The 12,226-nt window shown below is 44.5% G+C and overlaps 1 protein-coding gene and 1 long non-coding RNA gene across 3 annotated transcripts; one reads left to right on the plus strand and one right to left on the minus strand.

The window, feature by feature from the left end:
- Window positions 1-4,858: 4,858 nt before the first annotated feature.
- Window positions 4,859-10,211, minus strand: LOC130526209 (sodium-dependent phosphate transporter 1-A-like). 2 transcript variants are annotated; one of them, XM_057033671.1, is made up of 12 exons: window positions 9,981-10,139; window positions 9,164-9,199; window positions 8,602-8,841; window positions 8,250-8,390; window positions 8,072-8,157; window positions 7,474-7,570; window positions 6,853-6,972; window positions 6,548-6,763; window positions 5,896-6,367; window positions 5,637-5,822; window positions 5,474-5,558; window positions 4,859-5,273 (listed from the first exon to the last, which is right to left on the minus strand). In XM_057033671.1, the coding sequence occupies exons 1-12, from the start codon at window positions 10,015-10,017 to the stop codon at window positions 5,118-5,120; spliced, it is 1,872 nt and encodes a 623-aa protein (XP_056889651.1). In that variant the 5' UTR covers window positions 10,018-10,139; the 3' UTR covers window positions 4,859-5,117. The 2 variants fall into 2 exon arrangements, with proteins under 2 accessions (XP_056889651.1, XP_056889650.1); XM_057033670.1 differs by having other exon boundaries at window positions 8,602-9,199; window positions 9,981-10,211.
- On the plus strand, window positions 9,826-11,216 carry LOC130526210 (uncharacterized). The gene is made up of 2 exons (XR_008950683.1): window positions 9,826-10,088; window positions 10,740-11,216. It is a non-coding gene; the product is annotated as an uncharacterized LOC130526210 (long non-coding RNA).
- The last annotated feature ends 1,010 nt before the right edge of the window (window positions 11,217-12,226 follow it).

The following is a 12,226-nucleotide window of genomic DNA, read 5'->3' on the forward strand; positions in this document are numbered from 1 at the left end:
GCTGGAAATAAAAAAAAAAAATTAAATGTAATGTACAAATGAACCCCAGACTTAAAATGGTTCATCTTGGCCTGGTGATGCTGCATTTGTGAAATGACGTTGTTTTATCTACAATCAAGTAAACCGAGTCTGCGTATGCACGGAGGAAGATAACCAGTGATGTCTGCAGCCTGCGGGTGGTTGAAATGCCTGTGTGACGGGTGTTGGTCAGGGCATCAAACCAACCAAAAGGAACTGGCTGCGGTGGTAGTTGCAGACCTAAATGAGGGAGAGAGAAACCAGGAGGGGGCTTTCAGGCTTCCTGGGGGCTCAGCCCCGCACCACGACCACGGCCAGCTCCACCAACAGCATCTCCAGGGGGTGGAGCTGGCTAATGCTAATTTGGAGCCGGAACTAATTTGGAAAAGTTCTATTACAGTGTAAACCAATGGTCACTGCTGCAGTCAAAATAAATCCCACTTCTTTTTCAGTCAGCTTAGTGTCCATCCACTTATTAATGCCCTCTGATGCGCACCGATCATCAGTATCTGAGAGCCAAATTGCCCTTTTTCCTTCCTAGGATGGTGAAACATGACCTGCCCCACTCTGCATCTGATTGGCCTGTATTCACTGCCGTCATTGATTAATTTGGTTCACTTTAGACACTTTGACACTGATGAACCAATCAGTCCATTTACACTGTGGATGCACTAAGGAAAGTCATTGGGCCTGGACTGGTTTAGTAATTTAACCCTTCCTCCCTGAGATCAAGCAACAAAAATGATGTGACAGTGAGCAAATGCTGCTGGCGGATTTTTGGGTAAACCAGTTACTACTATTAGTCTGAGGGTGGTAACCTGAAGAGAGACTTGCTGTTGCAACGACCAGCTTAAAGAGGAGGAGAAATGGGACTTGGAAAAACAATGATAACTTAAAATTGGAGGGAGGCAGTCCAACAATAAAGTACATACCTATGTGGGACCAAGGGCGGCCAGGGATTGGTGGGGGGTGCAGTAGACTAACGGGGGGGCGATAAAGGGGACAACTTACCGGTACTTGGGCACAGACAGAGCAAGCAGCCGTAAACTCCTTAGTGTCCTGAAGCATGATCGGCCACCAGAACAGCTGTTTAGGGAAGAAAAGGGTGAACTTGAAACCAGGATGACATCAGAGATTGGGTGTGTCCCCGCTGAAGCGCTTCAGCCTTGTCACACCACCCAGGAGGCCGATTCCCTCTCGTTCCCTTTACAGCAGCCCTTGTTCACACATATCATAGACAATCCAATAATTACTACTCAAATAGGTCCTCGTATGAGCCAGAATGAGATTAAAACCACAAGATTCACAGTCTCTCAATATGGAAGGGAACCAGGAATGACCCCCTCCTTCACTGTGGATGGACAAGGGATTCCAAAACTGGCAAAACTGGAAATCCTGGCTGAATTATGGGAACTCTGTATACGGCCAAACTGTCAACATGCCTGCTACTGATGTGAAACAGCTCTGTGGGGATCAACAACAACCATCTTTCTGAGGAATCTCAAAGTCTGGTGCATTTTACCCTCTCTCAGCACCTGACGTGTCCTCTGAAACTGTGTGAGTTTCTGCAACTGATGTTGACCAACCTGGGCTATAGGAAGGCTGGATGTAAGATCCTCAACCCATTCACCTGTTGAAAAACACACCGAGTCCTGAGTCCGAAGCAGGCAACAGTGCAACGCTTGTGTCGTTGGCAGGATACAGGATACTTCTGACAGAAGCTCGTGAGGCACCCACGCAGGACGTAGCCAAAGACTGTCAACATCACGAAAGCTCATTTACTTTGTTGAACAAGGAGCGTTCGGAGAAGGTCACTACTAACTCCTCTGAGACCAGACATCAACCAGTGATCCCCCCAGTCGGATCAGCGAGAATGGCAGGGAGGGATGAATGGATGCAGCCTTCAAAGGGAAGGAGGACAAATATCAAGAAGCAGGACTGTCACCTGTCCTGACGGTGGCTGAGAAAGGACATGCGGGGAAAGCAAGGTGCCATGGTGACGCACTGGTCCTGATATGGAGGAGCTGTTTGCAGGCTTGACAGGAGCAAAGATGTTCTCCACCACTGCCCTGGCCAATAACCAGCTGCCCCTCCACCAAGACAGAAGGGACAACATGACAGCATTTCTTATGGCCTTGCATCAGCTTATTTAGATTTAAAGAAAATGATGTCTGACGTCCTCGAAGGCGTTCTATTTGGATGATCTCATCGTCTATGGCAACAGCGTCGCTGAAGATGACCGAAATGGTTGCTCACATTTGGCTGAGCTCCCTTGTAGTTACAGACTTTCTGTGCTTGCTGCACTAGACCAGAACTCTCACCCCCTCAGCTAAACATAATTACATCCCATGATGATATAAGTCCAAGACTCATTGCACCACTGTCTACATCACACTCATAAAGGGCAGTGTTACTTATCCTTCTCAGTAACAGAGAATTAGACAGTGAACACAACAAACAGTGAACTAGAGTAAAAATAGAGGTGAAAAGTAACTGTAAAGAGGTGTAAAGTAACTGGGTTCCTACATGTTACAGTGTACTAGCTATCCAAACTCAACTACCCTCCTTCTACAAACTTTTCTTAACAAGTCCAGTACAGCCCCACTCAAAACAGGCTCAGAACAGGGAGAACAAGGATAAAAGATCAACACCCATGAAGTGCCCCCTCTTATTCAAGGTCATCGAAGGTGATTGGGACATCTGACCTCTTAAAGGACCAATGAGTAGCCATGTGCTGATCGCCCACTCACACCTGGGAATAACAGAAGGGAAGGCAGGAAGAGAACAGAAACACTGCCTGATACCTGCCTGGCACATAACAGGCATCAAGAGATTGTTCACACTAAGCAAAGCTTGTGGGAATTTTACTGGTGGCTGAAAATGGATTTGGAAGAACAAGCAGCACATATTCATGTGTCCTCTGCCAGACACACTTACCTCATTAATTTTTTTACCACTTTATACAAATATAGAACTTCTGAGTCAACAAACTAATGTGTCCATTGGCAATTGTGAGTAAAATCTTTCCCGCATGTTTTACAGATATGTGGGATTTAATGTGGGGGGACAGTGAGGGAAGAATGGATCAGGAGATTGACAGGGCAGCACCTGCAGAACTGCTGCTGAAGATGAGTTGGTCTGTTGTGGTGAACAGGGTAGTGACCAAAAGGACAAGATCCTGAATATAAGTGCCTGAAATGAGTTTTCTAGAGATAAGCTTAGGCTTAAATACATTTTTATTCACATAATAAAACGTTGGTTTGGTTAGCCTTACATTAGGGTAAACATGCTCCTGGTCTTCAGAGCACCTGTCATTAGCATTAACAGTTGATTTGTCAATCACAAATACACAATAGACAGAAAGCAGCTGTCTCAGTAGCTCTTCAGTGCAGCTCAGTCTGGGATTAACGCAAACTGTTAATCACACTTGACTGCCAACAAATACGAATATTGCTTATAATTACACTTCAATGCTAGAATCACAAATGACCAGATGGGGGGGACAAAGACCGCACTTTCCTATTCATTCTCCATGGGCGCGCTAAACAACTACGGACGTAATACACTTTTTTACCGCTAGGACGCGCCTTTTCCCCGTTTTGGCTCACCTTGCTGGGTTTATTTCAGCCAGACTGCATAGAAAATAATATAGATGATACAGGTTTTATTTATTTATTTATAGCCAAAGTAGTCTTTATAATCTTAACTTCAGAAGCCTGAATGAAATTAGAGCTTTATAGAAGTTATTAAAGTCTGTTTCTTTGAGGATAAACTGCTGAATCAGACAGACAGACACACAGATTTTAATCAAACACCTGTATCTAGAGGCTTAGCTGCCATATCAGTAACGTCTTTCAATAGTCTGTTATTAAACTTTATCATTTCCTTTATGACAGGTCAACGGGACAGACACAGTAAATGTGTCCTTCCTGACTATATTAAAATTCTACAGCATATTATATAATGACAAGAAAAGTGAGTTCCAACTATACAAGTAGAGTTTATTGGACTTGTGCTTCTATCAGAAGCAGCATTTGTGTCTAATGAAACAGAAATTACAGAACTGACGTTTCAGTTGTTTAGACAGTTATAGGAAACGTCTATGTTTCATTTTCATTATTATGAACGATTCTCAATCTAAAACTTGCTTAAATCCCCATTTGATAATGTCCTAAGGAAGATTCGACCCCGCACTTGAGAGTAATTAAATAACTGCGTAAAGGAGGCCTCTCCTCTCTCTAAGGATGGTTGACGAAGATGTTTTTCATCTATCCTGCTTCTAAACCATCTGTCCTCTCTGGCCAAAACTATAAATTGCTGTCCTCAATCCTTTTTTACGTTAGTAGCTCAGCTTGTTGGGATCTGGGCCGGGAATGGGGAGACTCACTCACTGGAACCTGGCAGAGGTGCCAGGACACTTTCAGAGCACTGCCGAAGTACCACTGAACAAAGTAGAAAAGTCCCAAAGGTTTCGAGCACCTGTCCGGGGCAGCTTGCTGATTCTGACACTTCTGTCCTGATTGTGCCTGCGTTCATTGTATGTTCATGTAAAACTGCATCTGAAGGCTGAGAATCCTTCCCAACCAGGTAAGCACCCATTCATACCTGGGTGGAAACACTCCTCTCTCTCCTGGGACATGTGACCTGAACAACTCACCTGATGGGGACCCCCATCAAGTGGCTGCTATGAGCCTGACTCCCCAATGACAGACATTCAGATCTTTGCTCCAGTAGGAGGTCTCAACAATCAACCTGAAGCAGCCTCTCAGATAAAGGGATAATGCGATGAAGAGTTTGTACAAATAAATCCACCCTTAAAAGTACTACGCAGCAGATAGGATTCTGTTTTTCTAACATTTTATTACAATCATGAAGGCAAAACAGAGTTGCACTGTTTGCTCATTCAGTCAGAATTAAGAGTTTTGGTTTTTTTAATACAGTAACCTTTTTTACAAATGTACAACACAGTATCACAAACTTGTGAACAGTAATAGCAGATCCCATAAACATATATTGCCCAAGATAACAATCGTCATGAGCAGATCCTTTTACAGATTTCTGTTGTCTGCAGTCAGACAGTTTCTGTCACGCCGGTGGGCTCAAAGAATGACATATATGAAGAGAGCCATGATTGCAGCGCTGATGAGCCCAGAAATAGGAACCGTGACGAACCATGCGATGAAGATATTCCTGAACAATCTCCAGTCCACTGACTTCCTGGATCGCAGCCATCCCACGGCCACCACAGAGCCCACCTGTGATGTACAGGTTAAAGTCATAAGTTGTAGCTCGATCTTTTAATATCAGAATCCAACAACTATTTTATATAACGACATGATCCTAATGAATTCCCTGGATTATGCTTTAGCTGCACGCTACACGGGTGCTTCCCGATCTTCGTATTCTACCAGAATGACGACTCATTTGTTGCCATTTCAAGGCAGTATTTCCTTACTTTGCAGTGGGTTGTGCTGACAGGAAGGCCAATATTGGACGCCACGACAACTGTGATTGCTGAAGCCAGCTCAATGCTGAATCCACTGGAGGAGGAGAGGATCTGTTACTTCACAGCGACAGCACAAAGGTCTGTGTCGTACAAATGTGAATATGAGTCATACCTGGATGGCGTAATGGGTGTAAGATCTTTACCCATGGTTTTGATCACCCTACGTCCCAGTACCCAGAGTCCAGCGCAGATGCCCACTCCACCAAACAGAAGCAGCCAGATGGGTGTGGGCAAGTTGGACTCTACGGATCCGCTCTCGTACAGTAGCCAGATGGCCACCAGGGGGCCGATTGCATTGCTGGAGGAAAAGAAAGCCCCCTTAAAGTCTTGAACCTACATAAATGACTCCAACCTAATCACCCCTTTCCTACCTGACATCATTTCCTCCATGAGCAAAGGAGCCAAAACATGCTGTAAGAATCTGCAAGAACTGGAAGAGCGTGGAAACGACCGGATGGTCCACCTCCAGCTCATCTACTTCCAAATCGAGGTTTGCGTCCGCTTCTGCCACATCCTGGTCGGCACATTCACTGCTTTTTGTCACGGCCAAGCTGTAGCTGCTGTAGCTGTCCACTCTGGCCCTCCTGTCCAGACTTCCACCGTCCCCATCCCTGAATTTAGGATCTCCGTGTATCCCATAGATGGTCATGGTGTAGGAGGTGTAGCTGTTGTTCCTCCTGATGGGCCGCTCTTCTGTGTCACTGTCCCCAATACAGTCCCCAACCTTTGCCATGTGCAGCTTGTGAAGTAGGTCTTTGTAAAGTCCAGAGTCTTTGTGGATCGTGTGTGAGCGTCCGCTGTGAGGGTCCGTGATTATCATCGGCCCGACTGTCCCAGCCAGACCTACAGAGAGAAACACAATTAGAGGGAACGGGATGGAGCTGGATTCTTCTTGGCTCAATCCAAAAACCAGGCTGTTTTACAGAAAAGGGAACTTTACAGCAGTGAGTCGGAGGATTCTGAATAAACTGCTAGAATGGATTGTGAAAAAGCTAAAAACTAAAAGTGTTGAAAGGTTCCCACCATTAGCAGCGTCAGAGTCCTTAGTCTCCGCGTCACTCTTATCCAAATCAGCATCCTCAGAGCCTCCGAGTTTGAAGGCCACTTTCTGACTGTCTCCTGCAGAAATCTGGGCTTGGAGATCTCCATGTGTGGACGGCTGCTCTACCGGCTGCTCAACCGGTACAGTGGAGACTTTATTGATTAGTGGAGTTGCAGAGACAGCTTCAGCTGTTCCTCCTGACACACAGAAACAAAATAACATTAAATACATATATATATGTGTGTGTGTGTGTGTGTGTGTGTGTGTGTGTGTGGGATTGACGCACGTTGGATTTTCTTCTTGAGGTACGGACAGACAAACAACCACACGACCACAGCAGTGACGGCAGAACAACCCAGGGAGATGCACAGCGTTCCCCAAAATGGGATCCAGCTGAAGCCCAACACTGTTGACACAAGACATGAGGAGTTGACACCATCCGCGGGAGTTCCCCCCGTGTCCCTCGACGTATGGATTTTGCATTTCTGAACTGTTTACGCTTGTGTCTCATTCCAGCGTTCGTTAATCTGTCCGGGCAGACGCTAATATCAGCCCCAGAGCACGCTCCGCTCAACAGATAGCGATTAAAAAAACACCCATGCAGTTAGCAGATAGCAGCAATTCTAGTGCTTTGACAGTTTTAACTAGTTAGACTGACTATTATAGCCTGAAGTGGGTGTCCAGGTGTGTGGTTTACATTTATGCCTGCTGGTGTCTGTACATTAGCTGCAGAACACCACAGTTCCTGTCGTAGTTTAATGACGTTGTGTGTTAGGTGGTGTGTGTGCCGTTTCCCCAGATAGTTTGTGTTGTCAATGATCTGCTTGGAGTTTAGAGCTCCACCCGTTTCAACAGCACCAGCATCAAAACAAGCGTGGCTCACGTGTGCTGCGGAGGCGGTACGTACGTGGGGCGCCTGTAAACAGTATAGAGAAGATGTTGATGCCCACGGTGATGGCATAGAAAAGCGGAAGGGTTCGGAAGCCGTTGGGGATGGGGTCCACCTGTGGAGATCAGTGAGTGAGACACGTCTGGTTCTCCCAGTACATTACACAGCAAGAGTGAATCAGAACCGATCCGGAAGGTGATTTATCTACCAAATCACATGTGAAGCTTAATAAATATATCTGTCACAGATTGATAGCTTTGAGTTATTGGAATTCTTGAGTTAAGGAATACTTTTATTTTCTCTTCTGCCTTCAATTTTCATTCTTATTGACCAGTGTACCTTGAATTATTATCGCCTGTTTAGAATGATTGACTTTTAAAACATCTGTGCAGGTTTTAGACATCCAGGTGCATAAATCAAATGCCCACAAAGCGAGGTGGGAAAAGCTCAGGTGGTGTAACTTAATGTGCTACATAAAACGGTGGTAAATCAAACCATAACCATGAAACCTAGTAGAAAACCTCATCTACTCTACTGCCGAATCAAAACATCTCCAGTTCCAGACAGGGGAAAATAATTTGGGCGGGAATCTCTGTAGTTTTAATGTGGAATTTACCTTGTTCAGGATTAATTTACGGATAAAGCAGAAGAGCAGTCCGGACATCGCGCCTGACAACACAGGTGACAGGAACCAGGAGGCCACTTTGGGAAGACAGATGAAGGAAGACTAAAGCCATTACAGCCCTTTTAACACACACTTGTTTTCGAATTTAAAAGAACCAACAGCTCCTCACCAATGCGCAGGATCTCCATCCATTTGACCCCTTGGGACCCCTTGGCTACCATGGAGAAACCAATTGTGGCTCCAACAATACAGTGCGTTCCAGAAATGGGCAACTTCAGGAATGATGCGGTCAGCTGCCACACAGCAGACCCTGATGGACAAAACGTCAGTCTGAAACCAGCAAATGATTTTAACTGCCCCAAGAGCCGCCAACAAAGATCTCACAACAAAGATGCTGAGCTCTGGGCAGCTGGATCTATTAAAAATTAAGGTTGTGGAAAACAAATTGTCGAATCAAACATCAAATTATCTTAAATATCGTGATAATACACTGCTTGCTGGTCCCTAGTGATTCCACTTACCAAACATGGAGCAAATGGATCCTGCCATCAGGACGTGTTCAGATCCGTTGTACATTCGAACATCTATGATCCCCTGTCTAATTGTCTCGCTGACTTTGGCCCCCAGCAGCACGGAGCCCAAAGTCTCAAACACTGTGGCCAAGATGCAGGCCTGACGCATGGTGACCACTCCAGAACCCACCGCGGTGCCGAAGGAGTTGGCCACATCGTTGGCCCCCACAGAAAATGCCAGGACAAACGCTATGACAAAACCTAGTATTAGCAGCCACAAGTATCCTGAGAGGTCAGCCACATAGGCCGGAGCCACTGCGGTGGCAGCGGCAGCAGCTATGGATGCAAGAGTAGTGAATTCCATTACGGTACAAAATGTGTCGAATAAGTTTCCAAAAAAATCGCAGTTAAAGACTAATGTGAGAGGTGATATGTATGAATATTTAGAAGCAAATAGATTCAAATAATCAGCTGCTAATGGTCCACAAATGCTAATATAAGGACATGAGATGTAATGCTAGCTAAGAATGCAGGGTTTGCCAGTGGGCGGCATCATAAAATAAAAACATACAACGATTTCCATGGTGATAGCCTGTGATGGTACGCACTGTGAAAAAACACACAAAAAGAGAGAGAGAGTCACATTTTAGCCAAACAAGTCAACTTTCAGTTTTGATTTACAGTAGGATTGTGTGAAAGAGGGAAGTTGTAATGATTGTAATAAAGTTTTATATGTGCCATAAGTCATGTTAGAGATCAGCATCAATGTTATCAAGCTGAGTCAATCATCAAAGTCAGTCTATATATATATATGTATAGAGAGAGAGAGAGAGAGAGAGAGAGAGAGAGAGATAAGCACTTTGCATTGTAAGACTTTGTAAACAATACATATTACATATTTTGACCATCAGACATGACAACATTCCTTGAACGTTTAACTTTACAGTTAAATGGTCATTTTATACACTTCATGAACACACACACACACACACACACTTTGTTGTTAATCATTTGTTATTCAAGGAGATTAGCAAAAAGGAGCAGAAACTGCTGTCTTGCTCGTTCTTAGCTGTGAATATTTGAGGTGTGTTGATTAATGTGCATTTTAAAAGCTTTTCATTGCCGGGGAAAAGCTGCAGAGTTGGGGGGAAACTTCTGTCACTGACGTTCAGCTTTACTCCGCTTCAATAAACCCACCTAAACCCCCAGGAATGGACTTTAAAAGGGAGAACAGCCGCTTTCATTCAAGGATTGTCAGCGGTCATTTGCAACAATCCACTATAGAAATTAAAGGTCTGTTAATCGCCTTAACAGCTTTTACGTAACTTGGCGACAAAACACGGGTAAAGGGAAGACAGTGGAGGTGCAGCAGGTGAAGAGACACTTACCGGTGACATGGAGAGGCAGGTCCAGTGTCGCCACCATGCGCCGCCTGTTGACCCGCTGAGAGGATGTTGCAGCTGCAGGACGCCGCCTGCCTTTTATACGGGGCCCGTGTGAGTTGCCGCCTTGCAGTCACAAGATCCGCCGCTGTCTCCAGCTAATGTTTAGCCCGTTTGATGGCACAATGGAACAATAATTACAGCTGTCTTATGCAGCTTTTCACTCGCACGACAGTCTGAAATCCCCAAATGATGTTTATCCTGACCCTCACTTCAGACACGCCAAGCTTTTTTCTGTTTATCGTCAAAAGAATCTTGGTTTTGGTGATTTAAAAAAAAAATTACTATTGGTAAAAACAAGGAAGCAGCAGGCATCCCGGGTCATTTGGTATTATGTAATCAACAACCCCAGTGAAGATTCTTGGACGCTTTAAAATGTTCCGCAATTTTATATCGCGTAACGAGCTCAGGTGTTTGTCCGCATTTGCCCCCTCTGGCGCCACCTAGCGGCCGCTCCCGTCATGCACGTACGTACTCTCCTGTAGCGCTGACGGTTTGGAAAGTGTAAGCTAATAATTACTCACTAGTCAACTCCACACAACTCGTATCCAAGCCCCCCCCCCCCCACACACACACACACACAGTTAGCATGCAGAATCAGGTGTTTTCTGTTGTGAATAACTTACCTTGTGTTCCGTTTTCTATACCTATACGACTGTTTGCACAACTCCAAAGATTGAGAACGGATTTTAATGAAATTTCCAGGAAACGATGATGGGCCCAGGAAGAGCTCATTAAATTTCTGTGATGTTCTGGATTCTGCAAGGACTCTGACCTCTTCCAACATCAAAGCGGCTTTGATCTTAACACTAACCCTGTGTTACTGCTGCCTATTTACAGTATCAACTACACTACAAGTATAAGTCATATGTGGAGAAATGAGCTGCTGGGTGCTGGTCTTAGCTCTCCGAGTCCGTTTTATCTACTTCCAATACAGCATTTGGACAGTTAATGTCCAAACAACTGTGTCAATCATGCAGCTGTGATCTTTGTGTGTGGAGATATTTCATTAAATTAGCTGACAAAGGTTCTTGCTAGAAAGCAAACTACAAGACAGAAATCATATAATGAAACTGTTGGAATATATAATTTCTCTCCTTCTGTAGCACTCTGGGAGTGTCACGATACGGCGAAGACTTCTGTTTAGAAAAGGATGTAAATAAACTCATTTTGACGTCGGTATTTTCTGACTCACGCTGTTTTTTTGTGAAGCTCCACTTTAAAAAAAACAAACATAAATGTTAAATCAGAGTTCATGACTAAATTTCCATTCACACTTTCTAATAAAACTCATCTGTACAGACTGTAAAAACAGTTTTGTGATGGTGTTTTTGTGAGTGTAACTATGAACAAACTTTTGTCCTCGTTAGCTTTTGATTTGGAGGATTTTAAGCATTAATGTCAGAATCTTTCATCTGAGATCATGGAAACATCAAAGCTCATTCATTGACTCAAGTTTTCAGCAGTGAAGTTCAAGCTGCAGGAAAATCATCTGTGACTGGTTCAGTAAGCAAGAGTCAGTACACAAAAGTGAAGCAAGAGTCCCAACTAAGTTACTAATCAACCTGTAATTTGCCATGAATAGTCACTTTCCAAGCGCCGTCAAGACCACAAAGCTGCGTTCAACGTCAGCGCAACCGAGTCCATCTGAGATGCAACAGTGCCTCCAAATGTGCTGATGGCTTCCTCTCCATTACTCATTTATTTACTTGCTGCATGATTATGTCACACAAATGCTTCCTGTGTGGAATATTGACTCGACCGCAGTGAGGAAGTAACGTGGAAACAACAAGGGACGATTCTCCCTATTGTCTTTCCAGAACGGTGTCCGACACTGACTCGGTTTCACTGTTCTGCTTCCAGACTGAAATAAAACCGTCCGGAGGAGATGATGTGTGGGCGCTAAGCTGTGATTTTAAAATGTTTGACAGAAGCATCACCTTTACTGTCCCGAGACACTCTGGGTCTTTGCTTCAGGCAGAATCTCATTGTTTGCTGTCAGATTGAGTGAAAAGAGAATGTAAGCAGTCAGTCTGGTGACTGTATTTAGCATGTCAAAGGACGTCCGAGTGCATCTGTTCTAACACTCGGTTCAGCCGCGGTCCAACTCCTCAATATGGAGATGTTATTAATAAGGAATAAAGGTCAAGCAATAAGGAATAGAGGTCAAGGAATAAGGAATAGAGGTCAAG

The sequence above is a fragment of the Takifugu flavidus genome, chromosome 5 (assembly GCF_003711565.1).
Source record: "Takifugu flavidus isolate HTHZ2018 chromosome 5, ASM371156v2, whole genome shotgun sequence".
NCBI lineage: Eukaryota > Metazoa > Chordata > Actinopteri > Tetraodontiformes > Tetraodontidae > Takifugu > Takifugu flavidus.

What these genes read in the sequence shown, in the direction of transcription:
- LOC130526209 (XM_057033670.1), bottom strand. Translation starts at nt 8,956, where the DNA reads ATGGAATTCACTACTCTTGCATCCATAGCTGCTGCCGCTGCCACCGCA. An exon ending in ATCCATTTGCTCCATGTTTG is followed by an intron (nt 8,391 to 8,601) that starts GTAAGTGGAATC and finishes TTTGTCCATCAG; the next exon opens with GGTCTGCTGTGTGGCAGCTG. An exon ending in GATGGAGATCCTGCGCATTG is followed by an intron (nt 8,158 to 8,249) that starts GTGAGGAGCTGT and finishes GTCTTCCCAAAG; the next exon opens with TGGCCTCCTGGTTCCTGTCA.